This window comes from Eubalaena glacialis, chromosome 3 (assembly GCF_028564815.1).
Source record: "Eubalaena glacialis isolate mEubGla1 chromosome 3, mEubGla1.1.hap2.+ XY, whole genome shotgun sequence".
Classification (NCBI taxonomy): Eukaryota; Metazoa; Chordata; class Mammalia; order Artiodactyla; family Balaenidae; genus Eubalaena; species Eubalaena glacialis.
In genome coordinates, this window is record NC_083718.1 from 182,687,649 (window position 1) to 182,707,173 (window position 19,525).

The 19,525-nt window shown below is 54.9% G+C and overlaps 1 protein-coding gene across 1 annotated transcript; it reads left to right on the forward strand.

Moving 5' to 3' along the window:
* Positions 1 to 1,721: 1,721 nt before the first annotated feature.
* LOC133087260 (anoctamin-7-like) lies at positions 1,722 to 19,126 on the forward strand. The gene is made up of 23 exons (XM_061184086.1): positions 1,722 to 1,784; positions 1,843 to 1,996; positions 2,571 to 2,687; positions 3,196 to 3,323; positions 3,777 to 3,875; positions 3,960 to 4,081; positions 4,878 to 4,932; positions 5,011 to 5,121; positions 5,218 to 5,244; positions 5,341 to 5,400; positions 5,660 to 5,791; positions 5,908 to 6,075; positions 8,269 to 8,406; positions 8,516 to 8,614; positions 8,744 to 8,838; positions 10,529 to 10,624; positions 11,128 to 11,264; positions 11,346 to 11,459; positions 11,796 to 11,856; positions 12,290 to 12,380; positions 12,886 to 13,017; positions 16,046 to 16,175; positions 19,038 to 19,126. Exons 1-23 carry the CDS (start codon positions 1,722 to 1,724, stop codon positions 19,124 to 19,126), a joined length of 2,418 nt encoding a protein of 805 aa, XP_061040069.1.
* The last annotated feature ends 399 nt before the right edge of the window (positions 19,127 to 19,525 follow it).

The following is a 19,525-nucleotide window of genomic DNA, read 5'->3' on the forward strand; positions in this document are numbered from 1 at the left end:
TTCACCCCAAACCAAGAGGTAAACAATTCCCTTCTCCCTGAGTAAGAACAAAGTGGGGACCACAACGGTGCTAAGACTTGGAGCCGGCCACCTGCCATCCCAGCGCTGCTTTCTCAGCCCCTCAGAGCCCAGGCCCAGTGCCACTTTAGTATTTCGTAGGCTACCCCCTTAGAGGCCTCCACCGAAGTGCAGAGAACTGGAAGCCCGAGGGAGGAGGGAGCTGCAGAGCCATAATTCTCCTAATAGCTGGTGGCTGTCCCCGCAGAGTGGACTCTGGGCAGGGTCGCGGAGCGTGAATGAGAAGAGAATGTGTGTGCACACACACACACACACACACACACACACGGACTCAGGCCGGCTTTGTGGCCCTGGCACCTGAGCAGTCCACAGGGCTCTGCACTGGGGGGCCCACACCTGGTTTAATGCTCTGCTGTTGCCATCTTGAAATCCTTAATAATTTTTCAATAGTTTTCCACTGGACACCACCAATCACATGGTAGGTCCTGCACAGGAGAGGGTCCAGACTCCAGATAAAGTTCCTCTCTCAGGGCCTTGGAGACAGAGGCCATTCTGTGGCATGTCCGGAGGCCACCGGAAGTCGGGGAGTTGCCTTCTCCCCATTTTGGTGACAGAAATTCCACCATTAGGTTAAGCCTTGCAACAGCTCAAAGGCAAATACCCTGCTGCTCCCTTTGTGGGCCCTGGGGCTACCTGGAGGGAAGGGGTGGTGACTATGCCCCCAGGCTGGTTCAGGGGTGAGCCCTGACTTAGAGGGGATCCTTGGGAAGAGGGTAGCCATGTTTGCTCCTCCAGGCCCTGGTGCCCACAGACTTCAGGGCTCTAGAGGGAAGCTGGTGGGAGGAGGGACTAGCTTCTCCAGGGGTGGGGGTGTGTATGTGCTGCAGCCCAGCCCTGGTGCTGTTTGTCAGGACATCCCAGACCCCTCTTCTTCCCTCCCCAAGCCCCTTTCCTACAGAGGGGGAGTGCTATGGACCGAATGGTTGTGTCCCCCCCAGATGGGTACACTGAAATCCTAGTCCGCAGTGTGATGGTATTAGGGGCCTTTGGGAGCCGATTCGGTCATGGGGACAGAGCCCTCATGAATGGGATTAGTGCTCTAATAAGAGAGACCCCACAGAGCTCCCTAGCCCCTTCCACCATCTGAGGACACAGAGAAAAAGTGCTGGCTACGAACAAGGAAGAGGGCCCTCTCCAGAACTGGACAGTGGTGACGACTTGATCTTGGACTCCCAGCCTCCAGAGCCATGCGAAATAAATTTCTGTTTTTCATAAGCTACCCGGTTTGTGGTTTTTTGTTGTAGCAGTCCAATGGACTAAGATAGGGAGGCTGAGGCCAGAGAGGGTCAGGCGTTTCTCCAAGGTTGCAGAGCCATGGAGCAGCCCTGATGCTCTTAGCCTTCCGTGCTCCTCTCCCCTGGACTGTCCCTTCCCCTCATCCCCCAATGGTGTCTTCTGGGTCCAGCCCCTCACACGATCCTACCTGGTCTTGCTTTTCCAACCAGAAGCCTGGGGCTGCCTGTAGGAGGGGAAATACGGTACTGGTGCCTCGCTCCCTCCTCCCTCTCCTCTTCCTCTCCTTCCCCCATCCTTCCCAGGCCACAGTGAGCTGGTAAGTGAAGCTCCTGCCTGCTGCCAGCCACCAGCCAAGCCTGGCCTTGTGGACAACAAGGAGAACCCCAGGCAAGTTGCCTGCTCCCAGGATGAGGAAGGGGATGCAGGAGCCAGATCTGCAAAGGCTGCTGGGCAGGCCTCCAGAGCCTTGGGTGAGTCCACAATGGGGGTGGGACTCCCTGGTGCTGCCCTGGATCTCCTTACTCCCAGGGCAGCCTGGTGCCAGACATGACACCACCCCCAGCCTCCACCCCGTGCCATGAAACAGACTTGGGGGAGCAGTGCCCAGAGGGTGGCATGGGGCTCAGGGCCCAAGACAAGTCAGAGCTGTGTGGAGGCAAATCCCCAGAGGCCCAAGCTGGGAGTAAGGGGGTGGGGGGCCCCTCCCTCCCTGTGACCTCAGACCTAGAGGCTGGGCCAGTGGAGGCGAGGTGAAGTGGGGAGAGTTGGTATTCAATTCTATTCTAGAAAGAAGGGGTGTTTCCTGGGAGCAAAGGGGACCGACTGAGGCTTGGGACCATGGTCCAGAAGGAAGGTGAAGAACTGTGACTTTGGATTGTTCACTTTAATTCCTTTGTGTCATCTGTAAAATGGAGATAACAAGAGCACCCACTCACTACTTTTGAGTTGTAACAAGTAAATGCGTGTAAAATACTTAGTACTGGGCCAGGCACTGAATTAAGGGCCCAGCAAATGTTGGCTACTGTCTTTGTCGCTGTTGTTACTTATGGTCGTGGTGGTGTTTCTGGGGCTGAGAGCGAGTGGAGAAGAGGGAGAAGTGTCGCAGATCGCGCCGACAGTGCCTCCATTGTTGCGCTTTATATTTAGCCAGAGGTGGGCGGAAGGAGGGGCGGCCCATCTGGGCGGGTGGAGAAGTTCCTGGCACCTGCACCTTCGCCGGGGTCCTCTCACCCGCACTGCGGTCCTGTTGCGCCCAGGACGGCGATGGCGCCGAGGACAAGGATCAGAGGACGACCGTCTCTGCGCGTCCCGCGGCAGCATTTATGTCCCAGACTCCGGAGGCAACTTTTTCCGCGACTGGAAAACCGAAATCGGTGAGACTGGGGCCAGACAGGACTCTTACCCCCACTTCACCGCTTCACTCAGGCAGCCAGAGTAGCCAACCCACAGTCCCTCTCTTACAGGGAGGAAAGAGAGGTCTTACCTCCGCGAGGAATCCCGTGGCATCTCTGGTCCTTTTCTTGCAATGGGTAGTTCCTCCTTTGAGCTAAGCCCAGTCGCTCTTGCTGTGGCGCGAACTATTTCCTTTTTTTTTTTTTTTTTAATTTATTTGGCTGTGCCTGGTCTTAGTTGTGACACGCGGACCTTCGTTGCCTCCTGCGGGATCTTTAGTTGCGGCATGCGGTATCGAACCCGCGCCCCCTGCATTGGGAGCGCGGAGCCTTAACCACTGACCGCTAGGGAAGTCCCACGAACTATTTCCTTTAATTTGGGCTTTAGTGGGACTGATAAACCCAGCCCCCAACTCCCCACCCAGGGTGGAAGTGGGGTAGGGTGGGGCAGACCGTTCCTAACTGCCCTTCTGCCCCCGCGATGGGACAGACTTCCTGCTCGTGAGGGAGGAGAAGCTGCGACCCCCGCGGCGGGCGTGGTGGCAGCGACTCCTGCAGCGGAGCTGGCGCGGTAAGTTCCAGAGGAACCTGCGCGCGGCCGGGCTCCTCCTGGAGGAGGTGAGCGCGGCGGCGACGGGCTGCGCGGGCTCAGTCCCCGAGGCCGAGCGCGGGCTCCCCTAACGAGCCCTGTGACCTGCGCAAGCGACTTCAGCACCTCATCTGTAAAATGGGCTTTACCGTAGCGTCAGCCCCATAGAGGGGCTGTGATGATTAAACTGGCGAGTGTGCAAAGCGCTCAGCCCAGGGCCTGCACATTGGAGGTGCTCAATAAATGGGAACCAGCAGCCACTACTGTATGACGCCGGCCTACTCAGCGTCTATCTCCACGTTTGTAAAATGAGGGTGCTAGTTCCCCCCTCGTTTGAATTTCAAACGAGGAAACGCAAATCAAAGAGCTTTTGAAGGCGGCCAAGGGCCCGCGCGCGCGGAACGGGATCTTTCACTCCCAGGCGGGATCATGAGAGGAGGGGCTCCGGGCTCTGGCCCATCCGGAGACCCCGGCCCCCCAAGGAGTGCAGTCTCGCCAAGCGCCGCGCCCTCGCCGTGTACTTCGCCAAGCTGTGCGCCCTGGGAGCTGCTGGCGGAGGAACTGAGCCTGCGCGTGCTGCTGTAGGTGGGAGGGATGGGCAGGGGCGAGGTCAGCCCGGGGGCGAAGTCTTCCCAGGTACCGGTGACCCTGCCCTGGTCCCGCAGGCCCGACGTAACCCGGACTCGGACGGAGGGGGGAGCTACTGCGGCGCCTTCGCCTGCTGCAACCTCTGCAGCAACACGTGCCCAATAAGCAGCTGGACTTTCCGCCGCTCCAAGCTGGACTTGTGAGCGGGCGAGTGGTCTCGGGTGGGCGGGGCCTCCCGCAGAGGGGAGGGGCGCCAGCCGCAGGCTTAGCCAAATCGAGGCTCCGTTGTTCCTCCTTGGTTTGCCAAGGCGGCAACTCCTGCTTAACTCACTTTAGGTCTCAGGCTTGTCCTTTTCGCAGCCTGAGGTTCAGGCCGTGCCCGAGCGGCTCCCCGTCCCTGGCTCCCCTCCCCGGCTTCCCACCCGTTCAATGCCCCTCAGATGCTCACCTGGCTGCAAAACACCCAGCCCAGGCTGAGCTTTGTGGGGAGAAGGGCCTTCCGGTTTTAGCAGCTGGCACTTTTTTAAAAAAATAATAAATTTATTTATTTTACTTATTTATTTTTGACTACGTTGGGTCTTCGTTGCTGTAGGCGGGCTTTCTCTAGCTGCCGCCAGCGGGGGCTACTCTTCGTTGCGGTGCGCGGGCTTCTCATTGCGGTGGCTTCTCTTGTTGCCGAGCAGGGGCTCTAGGCACGCGGGCTTCAGTAGTTGTGGCTCGCGGGCTCAGTAGATGTGGCTCGCGGGCTCTAGAGCGCAGGCTCAGTAGTTGTGGCGCACGGGCTTAGTTGCTCCGTGGCATGTGGGATCTTCCCCGGCCAGGGATCCAACCCGTGTCCCGTGCATTTGGCAGGTGGATTCTTAACCACTGTGCCACCAGGGAAGTCCAGCAGGCACGTTTTATCCCTGTGTCCCCAGCCTAGAGACTGCGCTCCCATCGTGTTAGGTCTCGCATTCGGTGGAGGGTTCAGCTTCTGACCCCTGCTCTGCTCACAGATTCCTGGGCAGGGCTTCCCATGACTCCTACTTCTCCAGCACCCAGAGGCACCAAGTGATGAGACAACTGCCTGGGGAGGGTCCAGCTGGGACCTTACGGGGGCGGAGTTGATACCAGAATTCTTTCTGGCAGGTGGCAGAGATCCTGGCCCGAACAATCTATGGGAAACAGAAACGTGCAGAGATGGTCATGGCCCGTCTGCTGACCGAGGGAGTCTACACTGCAGCCTTCCCACTGCGTGAGGTAGAGATGACACAAACCCAGCTTTCTTTCACTGCAGGGGCATTAGGAGAAAATTCTGGGACTTCCCTGCAGCCCTCCCGCCTTTCCTCTCCCTAGGGCCCCTGTGATCTGCCCGGGTACCAGGTGCCTGGTGCAGACCTCAACCCTCGACAATTGCTCTATTCATACTGGGCCTGCTGAGGGTGCTGGCACAAGTACCAGCCCCTGCACCACATACAGGAGGACTTTGGGGACAAGGTAGCTATCTACTTCGCCTGGTTGGTGCATCTGGTGTTGGGGGTGAGGGCTGGGAGCTGGGGTTGAGTACAGAGATGGGGGCTCATGAGCATTCTGTCCCCCCGCATTCTGTCACCTACACAGCCTGGCTGCTGACTGCTGCTCTTGTGGGTACCCTGGTCTTTACCTCTGGCCTAGTTACCATGGGCACAAATGTACAAGCGTGAGTGACTGGGAGTGCTGGGGGGATGAGCTGCATGGGCTGGGTCAGCTGGCTGGTTGAGGATAGACCCTCCCAGGATGGGGTACTCTTTGCTCATAGGGAGGAGATCTGTGCGAGCAGGAGTTCCTTCCTCATGTGCTCACTCTGTGCCACATGGAATGGATATTTGTGACACATGGAATGGATACTTGTGCCACATGGAATATTTCCGAGATCTGCCCCATGGCCAAGGTGAGCCAGGGAAGAGAGCAAGGGAATGGGTAGGTGTTTTGGACCCAGCACCTTGGGCCTAGCTGCTGGGAAGGCAGTGTGCCCTCTGCAGTGTGCCCTCTCGCCCTCCTTTGCAGCTGGGCTATCTCTTTGACCATCTGGGAACTGTGTTCTTTAGCATCTTCGTGTCCTTCTGGGCCATGGCCTTCCTGGAGCACTGGAAGCACAAGAGTACCACCTTGGCCCACCACTGGGACTGCAGTGACTTCCAGGAAGAGGAGTTGACGCCCAGCTCAGCCCTCCAGGCCCAGAACTCTGCTTCCCGCAGTTCTCAGAGGCCATAAGGCATGCTGGGAACAGCTCGGACTCTGGAGTCCAGCATCCCAGGATCCAAATCTGGCTCTTCCCTACAATTTTCCTGGGTCACTTTTCCACCCTCCCCTGACATCAGGATGATATAAGGTTTGGTGAGGTTAAATACTAGAGGCATTTAGAGGCTCAAAGAGAAACTCTTCCTGAAACAGGGAAGAAGGAGAGAAGCGTTCCACGCACCTACCCATCTAGCCATCCACCTGTCCATCCAAACATCTAATCATTGATCCTGAATCTGTTTGCTTTTCTCCATCTCCACTGCCACCCTCACTTTCCCCACCCCCTAGCCCCAGTCAAAACCACAATTCTCTCTTACCTGAACCCCCGCAGTAGCCTCCCAATATATCTCTCTGCTCTTATGTTTGCCCCCATTCAATCCATTCCCAGCTGCCAGGGCAATTTTTTGAAGATACAAATCACATCCTGAATTATCCTACTCAAAGTGTTCTAGTGGGTTTTCATATGCACTTGGAAAACTATCCAAGCCCCTCACAGCAGCCCACAACCCTGTGTGATCTGGCTTCTGCCTAGTTCTCCTCCACTAGCTCCACTGGCTCCTTGCTGTTCCTTGAATAGGACAGGGTTATTTCCACCCCAGAGCCTTGGCACTGGCTGTTCTCTGCTAGAATCTTCTTCTTCCAGACTTTATATGGCCTACTTTTTGTCATTCATATCTTGACTTAAATGTCACCCTTTTAAAGAGCACTTTCTTGGGAATTCCCTGATGGCCAGTGGTTAGGACTCCGCTCTCTCACTGCCAAGGGCCTGGGTTCAATCCCTGGTCGGGGAACTAAAATCCTACAAGCTGCGAGGGGGTGGCCAAAATAAATAAATAAATAAAAATAAAGGGGCCTTCCTTGATCACCCAATCTAAAGAAGCTCCCTATCACTGTTTTAATCTCATCACAGCATTTATCACTACATTTTCTTGTTTATTGTTTTTTGTCTGTCCACTAGAACGTGAGCTCCAGAGACCTTGTGTGTGATGTTGCTGTCTCCCTAGGGCCCAGAACAGTCCCTAGCATATAGAAAGTGCTCATTAAACATATGATGGGTGAATCTACGAATCACAAATCTATCTCTCCACCTATCCATCTGTCCAAATATCCATAATGTAATCCATCCAACAGTTAGGGTTGACAAGAAGATAGAAACCAGACTAGTTATTTCAACAGAGAGGATTTATTATAAGGTATTGATTGGTTAAACAGGTTCTGGAGGACTGAAAAAGCAGGAAGGAAAAACTGAAGTAACAAAGTCATTGTGAATGGCACCTCTTAGAGCAGTGAATTATACAACTCATGTGACTCAAAGAGTGGCCCTGCCTCTGCACACAGTCTCCTCCCCAACCCCTGCAATGCTTCCCCTTCATTTTCCCCTTACTTAGCACCTGTTTATCTTTTAGGTCCCAGCTAAAATGTCATTTCCTCTGAGTGACCATCCCTGAAGACCAGTTTTCCTTCATAGGAGTTATTCACAAGTACATATTTGTGTTCATTTATCTAATGTCCGTCTCCCCAACTAGACTGTAAACTCTGTTAGGACTTAGATTTTGTCCAGTTTGTTCATCATGTCATATCCAGTATCTACTGCAGAGTGTATGTGGTCAGATAATAGTTATTGAATAACTAATACATTATCTACTCATCCACCCATCCATCCATCTACCCATCCATCCTCATGTCCATCATCCATCCAACCACACCCTCATGTCCTCCTCCACCTAGCCATCCATCCATCCATACATCCATCTGCCCATCTACCCACACATCTGTGCACTCACTTATAGAGATTTGCCTGTCTAGTTTGCCCACCCACCTGTCCACCTACTGCCACCCATCCTTCAGACTATCCAGCCCTCTCCCACATGTGCATCCATTTGTTGTTTACTTCTCTGTCTACTCACCCGCCCATCCATCCATCTATCCATCCATCCATCCACAGGCTCTTAGCCAGGCCCTAGGGGAAAAAGGCCCTGCAGAAACAAAAATGAATCAGACCTCATTCCTGCATTTCCAGAGCTCCCTGTGCAAACAGGAAAAGGCAGGAGGCTTCCCCCACCCCAGGGTCATGACACCCAGACCCTTGGGCCCTGGGATGCACATTTCTGTTGCCCCCTCTGATAGGAGTGCCCACATCCAGAGTTTGCTGCCCTGGCCCCACAGATGGCCCAGAACCCAGTGACAGGCCTGAAGGAGCCCTACTTCCCACCCCGCACCCGTCTTCCCCGCCTACTCACCAGCTCTGCAGCCATCCTCATCATGGTGAGGGGGCGTTGGGCCCTTGCTCTGGAAGGACTGTGCCCTGCAGGGTGGGCTGGTGCCCTGGTGGACCTGCCTTCCAGCTCTGACAGCTCTCCCTGCTGGCCCCCAGCTCTGTGTGGTGATGATTTTCCTGGTGTCTGTCATCATTTACTGCAGCATCATCAGCATTGCAATGTTCCACACGGCCAACTCTGTGCTCATGACCCAAGTGAGTGCCCCTTGGAGCAATGGAGGGTGGGACCACTGTTCCAGACTCCGGGCACAACGGGGGCATCCTCAAGTTCCTTCTGCCTCTCCACGTGGCTGGGCTCAAGGTGATGGCCATCACTCTGCCTAGGCTGGTAACATTGCCAACATCAGCAGCACTGTGCTCTACCTGGTACTGATCCTCCTGGGCCAGGTCTATACCTCACTGGCTGAGCAGCTCACCAGGTGGGATGAGTAAGAGCAGGGGATCGCAGGGGTGTCCTGGCATCACTTGGGAACTGTGAGCCCTGAGGCAGGGCTCCCTGCATCTCAGAGCCTGCAGCTCCCACCTTGGTGTCCCCAGCCTGCTCAGCCATCCTCAGATGAAGGTGGCCAGGGGGGCATGGTCGGCCTTAGGGGAAGGTGGATTGGGGACAGAAGCATATGAGCTGACCCAATGGGCTGGGCCTGCCCCCTTACACTCAATAAAACTCTGACCAGCTCTGCCTTTTGTCCGGAGATGCACAGAGCCCAGACCCTCCATGAAGATGCCTTCACTTTTAAAGTCTTCATCCTCCAGTTTGTCAATTTCTACTCCTCTCCTTTCTTTTTTTGTTTTTTTTGGCCATGCCACACAGCATGTGGGATCTTCCCCAACCAGGGATAGAACCCATGCCCCCTGCACTGGGAGTGCAGAGTCCTAACCACCGGACCGCCACGGAAGTCCATCTACTCCTCTCCCTTCTTTGTGGCATTCTTCAAAGGCAGGTGACGACTCCCCCCCCCCACCAAGGCTGTCGACTCTCAAATGATTTGCCAGCAGAGTGGCAGCATCCTTGAGCCTCTAGATTTGTCTCTACCAAGGTCTTGACCTTGAAGTTGGTCCTTGATTTCCCTGGACTTCAATTTTTTTTTTTTTAATATTTATTTATTTATTTTGGTTGTGCTGGGTCTTAGTTGCGGCAGGCAGCCTCCTTAGTTGTGGCTCGTGGGCTCCTTAGTTGTAGCATGCGAACTCTTAGTTGCGGCATGCATGTGGGATCTAGTTCCCTGACCAGGGATCGAACCTGGGCCCTCTGCATTGGGAGCATGGAGTCTTAACCGCTGCCCCACCAAGGAAATCCCTGGGCTTCAATTTTCTCAACTGTAATATACCAATGCATCATTGGGTAAATGTGAAACTCTAACACCTGCATTCATTCATTCACTCAACCTCCCATTGCTGACATTTGGCTTCAACACCATCTTTGTGGTAGCCTTTCCACTGAGCAGTCTGGACTGGATGCTAGGGACACAGAAATGAACCAGAGCTGGGCCTTCCCTCTAGGAGCTTCCAGTTTTTAACAAGGATGGGTCAGGAGTCCTCAAGGGCTAGACTCCCAGGAGGTGGTGTTAATGTGTAATTGCCATTGTCATTTGGCAGGAATGGGAGGGAGAATCACCAAAAGAACCACCCCTCCCCCCACCAGCAGCATGACTCCCTCTTCCTGGGCCAGAAATACCCAATTGACTTCTCATGGGTTGAGCAGTAGATACGGGCCATGGTCCCAACAGGCCTTGGGAACATAGCCTAGTTGGGGGCGGTGGGACAAGGCCTCCCAGCAGCCCGGTCACCAGAGTTATCTCTCAGTGGGTGGGCGGGCAGAGAGGTCAGCCTCAGCATGGAGTTTAGCTGTGGCCTGGCTCCAGAAGGGGAGGGCACATTACCAACAGATGCGGTGGGCCTACAGGTTTGTGGGATACCCTGGTGAGCATGGCAGGCTGCTTGGCATGTGGAACGAGGACGTGAGTATCCTTAGAGGGCCAGCTCTTGAGGGACGGTGGGGGGCATCACACCCTCAGGTCTGGCAGGGCAGGATCTGCCTCTGGGGCCTCCAAGGAGTAGGGGGCCAGCCCCTAAGCCCTGAGTAAGGTGCTGTGTGTCTGCCAATCACAGCGAGCCTGGAGGCTGCCTTCTCGAGCTTGCTCAACAGCTCTTCATCATCACAGTGAGCAAACAGCTGGTCAGCAACGTGCAGGAGTTCATTGTGCTGTGAGTGCAGGGGATGATCTGGGGGTTGGGCCTAGTCAGGCTGGGGCAGGGGGCCTTTATGAGAGCAAAGCAGAAACCGCCCCCCCCATGGGGGTCAGGACCCCAGAACATAAGTCCTAGTTCTGCCTCCTGTAAGCTCTGGCTTTGCTTCTCTCTAAGCCTCAGTTTGCTCACCTGTACAATGGGGACAATAATACCTCTCCAAGAGAGTTGAGTGGATTAAATGATATGCTGAACAGGAAAGAGGAGGGCTTTCTATTAGCACTTTAGATCGGGGAAGGGCTTTCAGAGACGGAGAATGGCCATGTAGGAAGCCCAGAGTTTAAGAGCCCTGGACTCTGGAGTCTAACAAACAGGACTTGAGCTCTGGTTGCACCATTTACAACTTGGGGAGCCTTGGGCCAGGTCTCTGAGTCTCCATTTCCTCATCTGTAAAGTATGAATAATCATGGTGCCTATCTTTAAGGGAGTGGGAGGATAGAAATGGCGTTGTCTGGTCCCAGGAAGCTGAAGACCTGGCGGCAGAAGAGACACCTGGCCGGGCTGCTGGACACCCAGATCAGGCAGGAGCAGCGGCGCTGGGAGGAGGACTATGAGCTCATTGAGTTCAAGGGCCAGTGTGATGAACACCTGGAGATGGGTGAGCAGTGGCCCAGCAGGGTTCCTGGGGGCCTGGCCCAGCAGGGGAGGTGACCCCAGGCCCGACACTCCCCAACTCCAGTGCTGCAGTCTAGGTTCATCACCATCTTCGTGGCAGCCTTCCCACCGGCACCCCTGTTTGCTCTGCTCAACAACTGGGTGGAGATCCGACCGGACACCCAGAAGTTCTGTGCGAGTACCGGCGGCTGGTGGCTGAGCGGACCCAGGGCATCGGGATCTGGCTGGTCCTGCTTGAAGCCATTGCTTACCTTTCTGTCATCGTGAATGTGAGGAGAGGCGGGTAAGGAGGGAAATACAGGGTCAGAGGGGGAAATGAAGATCAGAGACTGGGAGGAGGCTCGGGAATAGGGAAATGGGGGCTGAGGCTGGAAATCCGGGTGAGAGATTGGGAAATAGGGGCAGAAGGCTAGAATCCTCGGGCACAGGCTCCTGCCTGCGGGAGTGGGACTGGACCTGGGCGACATGAGTTAGGAGACTGGGCCCTGAAAGGCGGGACGGCCTTCCTGTGAAGCCCCCTTGCAGGCTTTCCTCATCGCCTTCACCTCGGACTTCCTGCCACGTCTCCTGTACCAGTAAGAACACCACAGCCAGCTGCGCGGCTACGTCAACTTCATGCTGGCGCCCGCACCCCCAGCTTACCTTGCCTAGGGCAACCACACGCCCCGCAGGTGGGAGAACCACTGGCCGGGGCTGAGCGCGGTGGGGCGGGGCCTGCTTGGGAGGGGCGGGGCCTGCTTGGGAGGGGCGGGGCTCTGAGCCTGCAGACCCGCTGGGCCTGGCTGGGGGCGGGGTGCTGAATCTGGAGGCGGGGCAGTGAGCTTGTGGGAGGGGTGGGGCGGAGCCTAACTGGGAGGGCAGGAAGCTGAGTCTAGGGGGCGGGCTAGAGGGCAGAGCTGGCTGAGGGTACTGCTAACCTGTCAGGGCCAGGCTCTAGGGTGGGGAGGGGTGGGAGTGTCGGTCGCGGAGTCGAGAACCTCGCGGGACCCCGCGCCCTCCTCAACCCAGGGACAAGGGCTTTCGCGACGCTCAGAGGAATCTCACCCTCTTCTACTGGAAGCTGCTGGCTGTGCGTCTGGGCTTCATCATCGCCTTCGAGGTAGGCTCAGCCATCTGTGCGTCGGACAGACCCGGGTCCAAGTTCAGGCTGTGCGGCTGACTGGCTGTAAATGGGGTATATTACAGAATAGGATCTACTTCATAGGGTCGCTATGAAGATTCAGTGGCAAGTACTTGCACAGCATAGTGGGTGCTCAGTGAATTAATGTCACGACTACTACTATTATTATCTCTTGGCAACAGCCCTGGAGCTCCTTCCAGCTTTGCTCAAGATCCTCTTTCTCTAGCTCTGATTCTAACAGGGTCCCTAGTGTTAAGGGGTTCGAATTATACCTCTGTGTCTTTGGGCAAATGACAACCTCTTTATGCTTCGGTTTCTTTACAGGTAAAACAGGAGAAGTAATTTACTCACCTCCTAGAGTTGTTGTGAGGATTAACTGAATGAATACCCGGAAACCCTCAGCATAGTGCCTTGCACTTAGTAAACGCTCGGCAGATTAAGATTGCTAAAGCAGTCCTTCTCTTTGGCCCCTCCTTCTCCCCAGCACGTGGTGTTCTTCCTGGGCCTCATCGCCTGGCTCGTGCCCGACGTGCCAGCCGCCCTGGCTACCAAGATAAAGCGCGAGCGCTACCTGGCCAAGCAGGCGCTGGAGGACAACAGGGAGGCGTTACTTTCGGTTAGCGCTGCCCACGGAACCTGGCCCCACCCCCTGACCACGCCCCTCTGCCTGCCCCCAGGCCCATGCTCAGCTTTCTTGCCCCGCCCTCTTGTTTGGCCTCGCCCAGGGGGAGGATTGTCCGCTTGCCCTCAAATTTTCGCCTGGCCTCCCTCTTCATCCAGCTCCGCGCACGCCACGCCCCTTCTTTTACACTGTTTCCACCACTGTCGCTTCTGCTCTGGAGGGCCCTCCTGCTCAGCCTGACCTAGCCTTGCTTTCCGTCTACTGCAGCAAGGGCGCTGTCCCCAGAGCCCAGGACGCAGGGTCGAGTGAGGAGAGACTGCCCTTCCAAGACCCTAGTTCCCCCAGGATCCTCCCTCCTTTGGGGTCCTCTGCTTCCAGCTAGGGGTCTGGGCAGTACCTTGGCCAGCGGCCCCAAGGTCGGCCCTGGAGTTGGGATGAGAGGGCTAGGGTTCTCTGAGGAGCCCTAGTCCTGCATTGCCTCCCTCTTCATGTTTCCAGTGTCCTGCTCTATGTGCAACGCTGACAATAAACCTCTCTGCGCCCCAGCGTGCCACCTCTCCATGGACACCTGGTCCGCAACCACTCTGTGCAGTGTCTCCTCATTATGTGACTGTGCTCTGGGGGGCGAAGTGGATATGAAGGAGTGGAGGGACCTAACCTCTCTGAACTGAATGGTCAGCAGTTGGTAAGGGAGAGCTCATTAGGGTCTGGGCGTGGACCTCCTGCCCTGTATGCTCATCAAGGCCTGTAGTGTGTCAATAATAATAAAAGTGTTTATAGTTAGGTCAGCTGAGACACCTCCCAATGGACTTTCACACACTTTTCACCAGATCCTCCCCAAAGCCTGGGGAGGCAGTACTGGGCAGTAGTTAAGGGCACAGATTGGTGGTGGAGTCACAGACCTGGGTCTGAATATTAGTTCTGACTTTTATTTGCTGTGTGACCTTGGGCAAGTTCAATTTCTTCATTTGTAAGATAGGGACTTCATAGAGCTGATGAGAGATTTAAATGGGATAATATACTTAACATGTACAAGTCTCATGTCCTCATCTGGTAAGTAGGAGCAGTAACAGTATCTATCTTGTAGGGTTGTGGTGGATATTAAATGATTTTATGTGAAGTGCTCAGAACAGTGCCTAGCACACAGTGAGTGTACAATAAGAGTTATTAGCAACGTGAGTATTAGTATTTGTATGCAGCTTCATATTAAGTGTCTGGCAATTACCAATTGCTCAAATAAATGGCATGCGAAGGGGATTCCCTGTGGTCCATTAGGACTCGGGCACTTTCACTGCCAGGGCCGGGGTTCAATCGCTGGTTGGGGAACTAAGATTCCACAAGCCTCACTGCGTGGCCAAAAAAAAAAATAAAAGGCATGCGAAGATTGCATACCACTGGGCTATCTGAATTTTTTTTTTTAACATCTTTATTGGAGTATAATTGCTTTACAATGGTGTGTTAGTTTCTGCTGTATCACAAAGTGAATCATCTATATGTATACATCTATACATATATATACATATATACATATACATATATACACATATATACATATACATCTATATGTATATATTCCCCTATCCCCTCCCTCTTGTGTCTCTCTCCCACCCTCCCTATCCCACCCCTCTAGGTGGTCACAAAGCACAGAGCTGATCTCCCTGTGCTATGCGGCTGCTTCCCACTAGCTTTTTTTTTTTTTAATTAATTAATTTATTTATTTTTGGCTGTGTTGGGTCTTCGTTTCTGTGCGAGGGCTTTCTCTAGTTGTGGCGAGCGGGGGCCACTCTTCATCGCGGTGCGCGGGCCTCTCACTGTCGCGGCCTCTCTTGTTGCGGAGCACAGGCTCCAGACGCGCAGGCTCAGTAGTTGTGGCTCACGGGCCTAGTTGCTCCGCGGCATGTGGGATCTTCCCAGACCAGGGCTCGAACCCGCGTCCCCTGCATTAGCAGGCAGATTCTCAACCACTGTGCCACCAGGGAAGCCCCCCACTAGCTATTTTACATTTGGTAGTGTATATATGTCCATGCCACTCTCTCACTTCGTCCCAGCTTACCCTTCCCCCTCCCCGTGTCCTCAAGTCCATTCTCTACATCTGCGTCTTTATTCCTGACCTGCCCCTAGGTTTTTCAGAACCTCTTTTTTATTTTTAGATTACATATATATGCGTTAGCATACGGTATTTATTTTTCTCTTTCTGACTTACTTCACTCTGTATGACAGACTCTAAGTCCATCTACCTCACTACAAATAACTCAATTTCGTTTCTTTTTATGGCTGAGTAATATTCCATTGTATATATGTGCCACATCTTCTTTATCCATTCGGAACATTGAATTGGTTTTTTGAGGGCTCATTCAGTGTGGACTAGAGTCCGGGAAGCCTGGTGGAGGAGGCTGTTGGAGATGGTGAGGGTGGGTCACTACAGGCAGCAGGGGAGGATGGATCATTCGTGAGGAGCTGTGATGCTGGGAGGATGGCCAGGATGGTGCCAGGTGTGTCACATCACTGGCTTTCACGATTTCCGTCTCCCAACCATAGAGATGAGTGATCCCTTTATAGATGCTGTAGCGGGCTCAGAGAGGATCAGCACACTGCAGAATTCTCAGGATCCCTGAGGAGACCAAGGCTTGGGAGTTTCTCTGCAAAACTCCCAGGATGCTCCCCAGCCTCAAGAAGCCCCCTGAGCACATCTCACATTTGGGAAGCTCCAGAAGAGGGGTGACCTGTCTGTCCCCTGGGAGGAAAAGCAGTGCCTCCCCCATCTTTAGGATGTCGGTCTGGGGTCCTTCAGAGCCTCTCCTGGGCATAGGACTCCCATTGTTCCAGCCCCCCTCTTGTACCTCAGACTGGCCAAACCGGTTCTGGGAAAGGGGGGCGGGGAGCAGGCACGTTGAGACAGCCGCCTGCCCGCCCGCGAGGTTCCCTCCGCCCTTGCCTCCCCTTCTCCCTGCCCCACACAATACCCGGGAGCTTGCATTGCCTGGCTCAGGGGCCATGCTGACATCGCCCCCTGAGGACCCAGCTGCAACCCCAGAGCTCCCAGGGTGTCCTGGAGCCCTGGACCGTGCTGGAGGCTGGACGGAGCTCCCTGGCTGAGGTAGGACCCCACCTGGCTGCCAGCAACCCCATCCTCCTCCCGCCAGTCTTCCCAAGTGAGTCCTTTGTGCAGCCTGCCTGGCCTCTGATCCTGGCTCCCACACACTTATGGCCTCTTGGGGCTCCACAGCCTGCTTGGCCTGGATTCCCTTTCCAGTCATGACCTCCCACTTGGCCTTGTCCCTTAAGGAGAAGAGGGGCCCTGGCAGGGCCCTACTCCTCGGGCAGCAGGGCAGGGGGCACCAGGGAGGGGGAAGGGAAAAGCTGGGCACAGGAGGTCAGAGGTGCTTTCTCCGGACCATAGTAGTGTCCAGGGGCCTTCCCTGCCAGCCTTGCCAAGTGGGCCCATTGTCCATGTGATTAGCAGTGGCCACTGGATGGGACCCTTTCTGGCCCTGCCCATCCTTCTCAGCCTGCAGAGATACTCATGATGAGCAAAGTTTCCTAGATGGGGTGGCTGAGAGGGGCCCTGGGGGCTACTCTACAGATGGGCACACTCAGGCCCAGGCACAGGCTATGATTTGCCTAAGGCCAGTGTCAACGCAGGGCCTTGAATGTTGGCAGGGGTTTTCCCCTGTGGGTTCCAGAATGACCCTTGCCTAGTGGGCACTAGAGTATCCTGTGACAATGTCTTGGGCAGGTAATGTCCCTCTGTTACCTGGGGCCAGTCTCTTCCTGAGGTTTTTTTTTTCTTTTTTTTCTAGCAGAGATAAGCTATAAACACTGTGAATATAGTTCTGCCCCTCCTTGGTCCCCAGCATTGAGGCTGAGTGGACCACATCCATGGAAGGCCACAGGGCTGGCATCCTGGCCAGATGGGTCATTCTCATTGTCCCTTGGCCCGGACGGAGGTGGAGGCTGACCCACTCCTGACTTCCTCCCTAGGGACCTGCCTCCAGCCTTGTGTCCCCTGAGGAAGCCTTACACGCCCTCTCCATTTACCCAGCCTTCTCCTCGGAGGCTTTAATAGGGGGTGCTCCTTGGAATTCCCTGGTGGTCCAGTGGTTAGGACTCTGCGCTTCCATGGCAGGGGGCACAGGTTCGATCCCTGGTCAGGGAACTAAGACCTCGCATGCCGTGTGGCATGGCCAAAAAAAAAAAATTTTTTTTTAAATTGGGGGTGCTCCTGTCCCAAGGGTTCCACGTTTTGCTCATTTATCCCTGCAACTGACAAGGGCAGGGGGTTCCTCCCTGCCCTCTAGGGGCTTCCAGAACCCAAGTGGAGAGAATCTCCCAGAATACAAGGGAGCAGAGGCATGTGTGTATTCTTGCACATGTGTACCCGCAGAAGCAAGTGGGACTTCTGTGTTAAGGACTTCTGATTCCAGCAGAGGAAGAGACCTGTCTGGTGGGCAGTGGTCCCCTGTGTCTCCTGCCACATGCTCCTACAAAATAGGGTGTGTCTCACCCTCACTGCCTCAGTTTCCCTAACTGTGATGGCTGAAGCCATCCCTCTGACTAGAGAAAGACTAACAACACCCAGAAGAACGACTATCAACTGCAAAGCTCCCACTATGTGATAGGTGCTTGATATGCATTATTCTTTTTTTTTGGCTGCGCTGTGAGGCATGCAGGATCTTAGTTCCCCGACCAGGGATTGAACCTGTGCCCCCCTGCACTGGGAGCGAGGAGTCTTAACCACTGGACTGCCAGGGAAGTCCCCCTGCATTATTCTTAATTCTCCTATTAGCGTTTTGAAGCATGACTGTCCCATTTACCAGATAAGGAGAGACTTGCTCCCTGTGGGGAGGGTCTGGAGGAGTAACTGTTCCTCAGGAGCAGCCACCCTACCTGTACTCCAGGCAGGGGATGAGAAAGCAGGGGGAAGCAGGTTGAGGGACTGCAGAGAGTGGGACCCAGTCACAGATCCAGCTGTCCTCCACTGGGTCCTCCCCTCTTTCCCTCTCTCCCAGGGTCACTGACACTGTCACTGTTTCTCTCATGCCGAGGCTTTCTCCCTATCTCTGTGGACTGGGTCCTTGGGTATTTCAGCCAGAACAGTTCACTCTTACTTCCTCCAGGATGCCTTCCTGGAATGCCCGGGTTGAGCGGAGCCCAGCACCCTAATCTGACGGTTCCTCTGGGTTGGCTCTTGCCAACCTGGATTGTAACTGTTTTCATTTTTGGCTTCCCCATGAGACTGGCAATCCTGCAGGGCATGAAACATTTGCCCATCTGTCTCCCCGAGTTTTTCCAGGCTTCACATCTGTCTCTGAATATCTGGTCTGTCTGAAATTTTCAGTGTCTCTGTCTCTGTGTCTCCATCTCTGGGTTCCTGAATGTCTCAGCGTCTGTGGTTTTCTGGTTTTGAGTGCTTTGGGGTCTTGGTTTCTGGGTTGCTGTCTAAAGGGCCTCAGCTTTCCAGGTCTCAGTCCCTCGGTCTCTCAGTCTCTGTCTCCTGGGTCTCCTGGCCCTGCGAGGCTGGGCACTGCCCCTTTGGCCTGAAGGGGCCTCTGGGGGGGTCCTCGCTGCCCAGCCTGCCCACAGCGAGGCCAGGCTAGGGTAGGCCCCCGCCCAGCCCGCTGCCTGTTCCCTCCCTCCCTACCCGCTTGCCTTACCACAGGGTTTGATGAATCAAACTCTTTGTCTGGGTGGGATCTCCCCCAGCCAGCTGGGCAGAGAGAGGGCTTCCCCTGCCGGAGCAGCCGAACAACGTCAGCAGTGGGCCTTGGCTGGAGAGGTGAGGGGCTGCAGGAGGGCAGCCAGCAAAGGGCCACGGGGCAAGGGCTGGGGGGCTCAGACCCCTTGATCCGTAGACCTGTCCTGAGGCTCCGGCAGCCTCCCTCGGGACGACGTCCTGCCCAGAGAGGACCCATTCAGCCTGGCCTGATCCTGGGGCTGGGAGCTGGGGTAGGGAAGAACCCCTCCCTCACCCCAAGCTGAGGGGCTGGGGCACTTCCCTACCCGTCTCTTGGGAGGGCCCAGTCTGATCTGTGTGGTGGGCCGCCTGCCAGTGTGTGACCCTCCCAGCCAGCTTGGCATGGGTGTGGGCACCACTCAGCGCTAAAGGCTACAATCTGGGCACGGGAGGGGAGGTTGGGTAACACCAAAGCAAGGATTTCTGGGCCTGTGTGTTTGTATCTGCATCATGGTGTGTGACTGTGAATGGAACAAGAGTGTGAGAAAACTTGAGTGGATATGTAAATATCTGATGGGTCATCATGTGTTTGTGAAAGTCTGAATGAATATATGTACTTGTATAAAAAAGTGTGTGTGAATATGTGAGCCTGCGAATTAGAAATGTCTGAGTGTATCTGTGAAAGTATGTATGTCAATGTGTATACTTGGAAGAAAATGTGTGTGGATATGCATGGAACAGACATGGGTTTGTGTGACAATGTGTATCTGTATGTCTGATTGCATGTCAGTGAGAGTTAGGAAATGTGCAAGGTGCTTAAAAGCACAG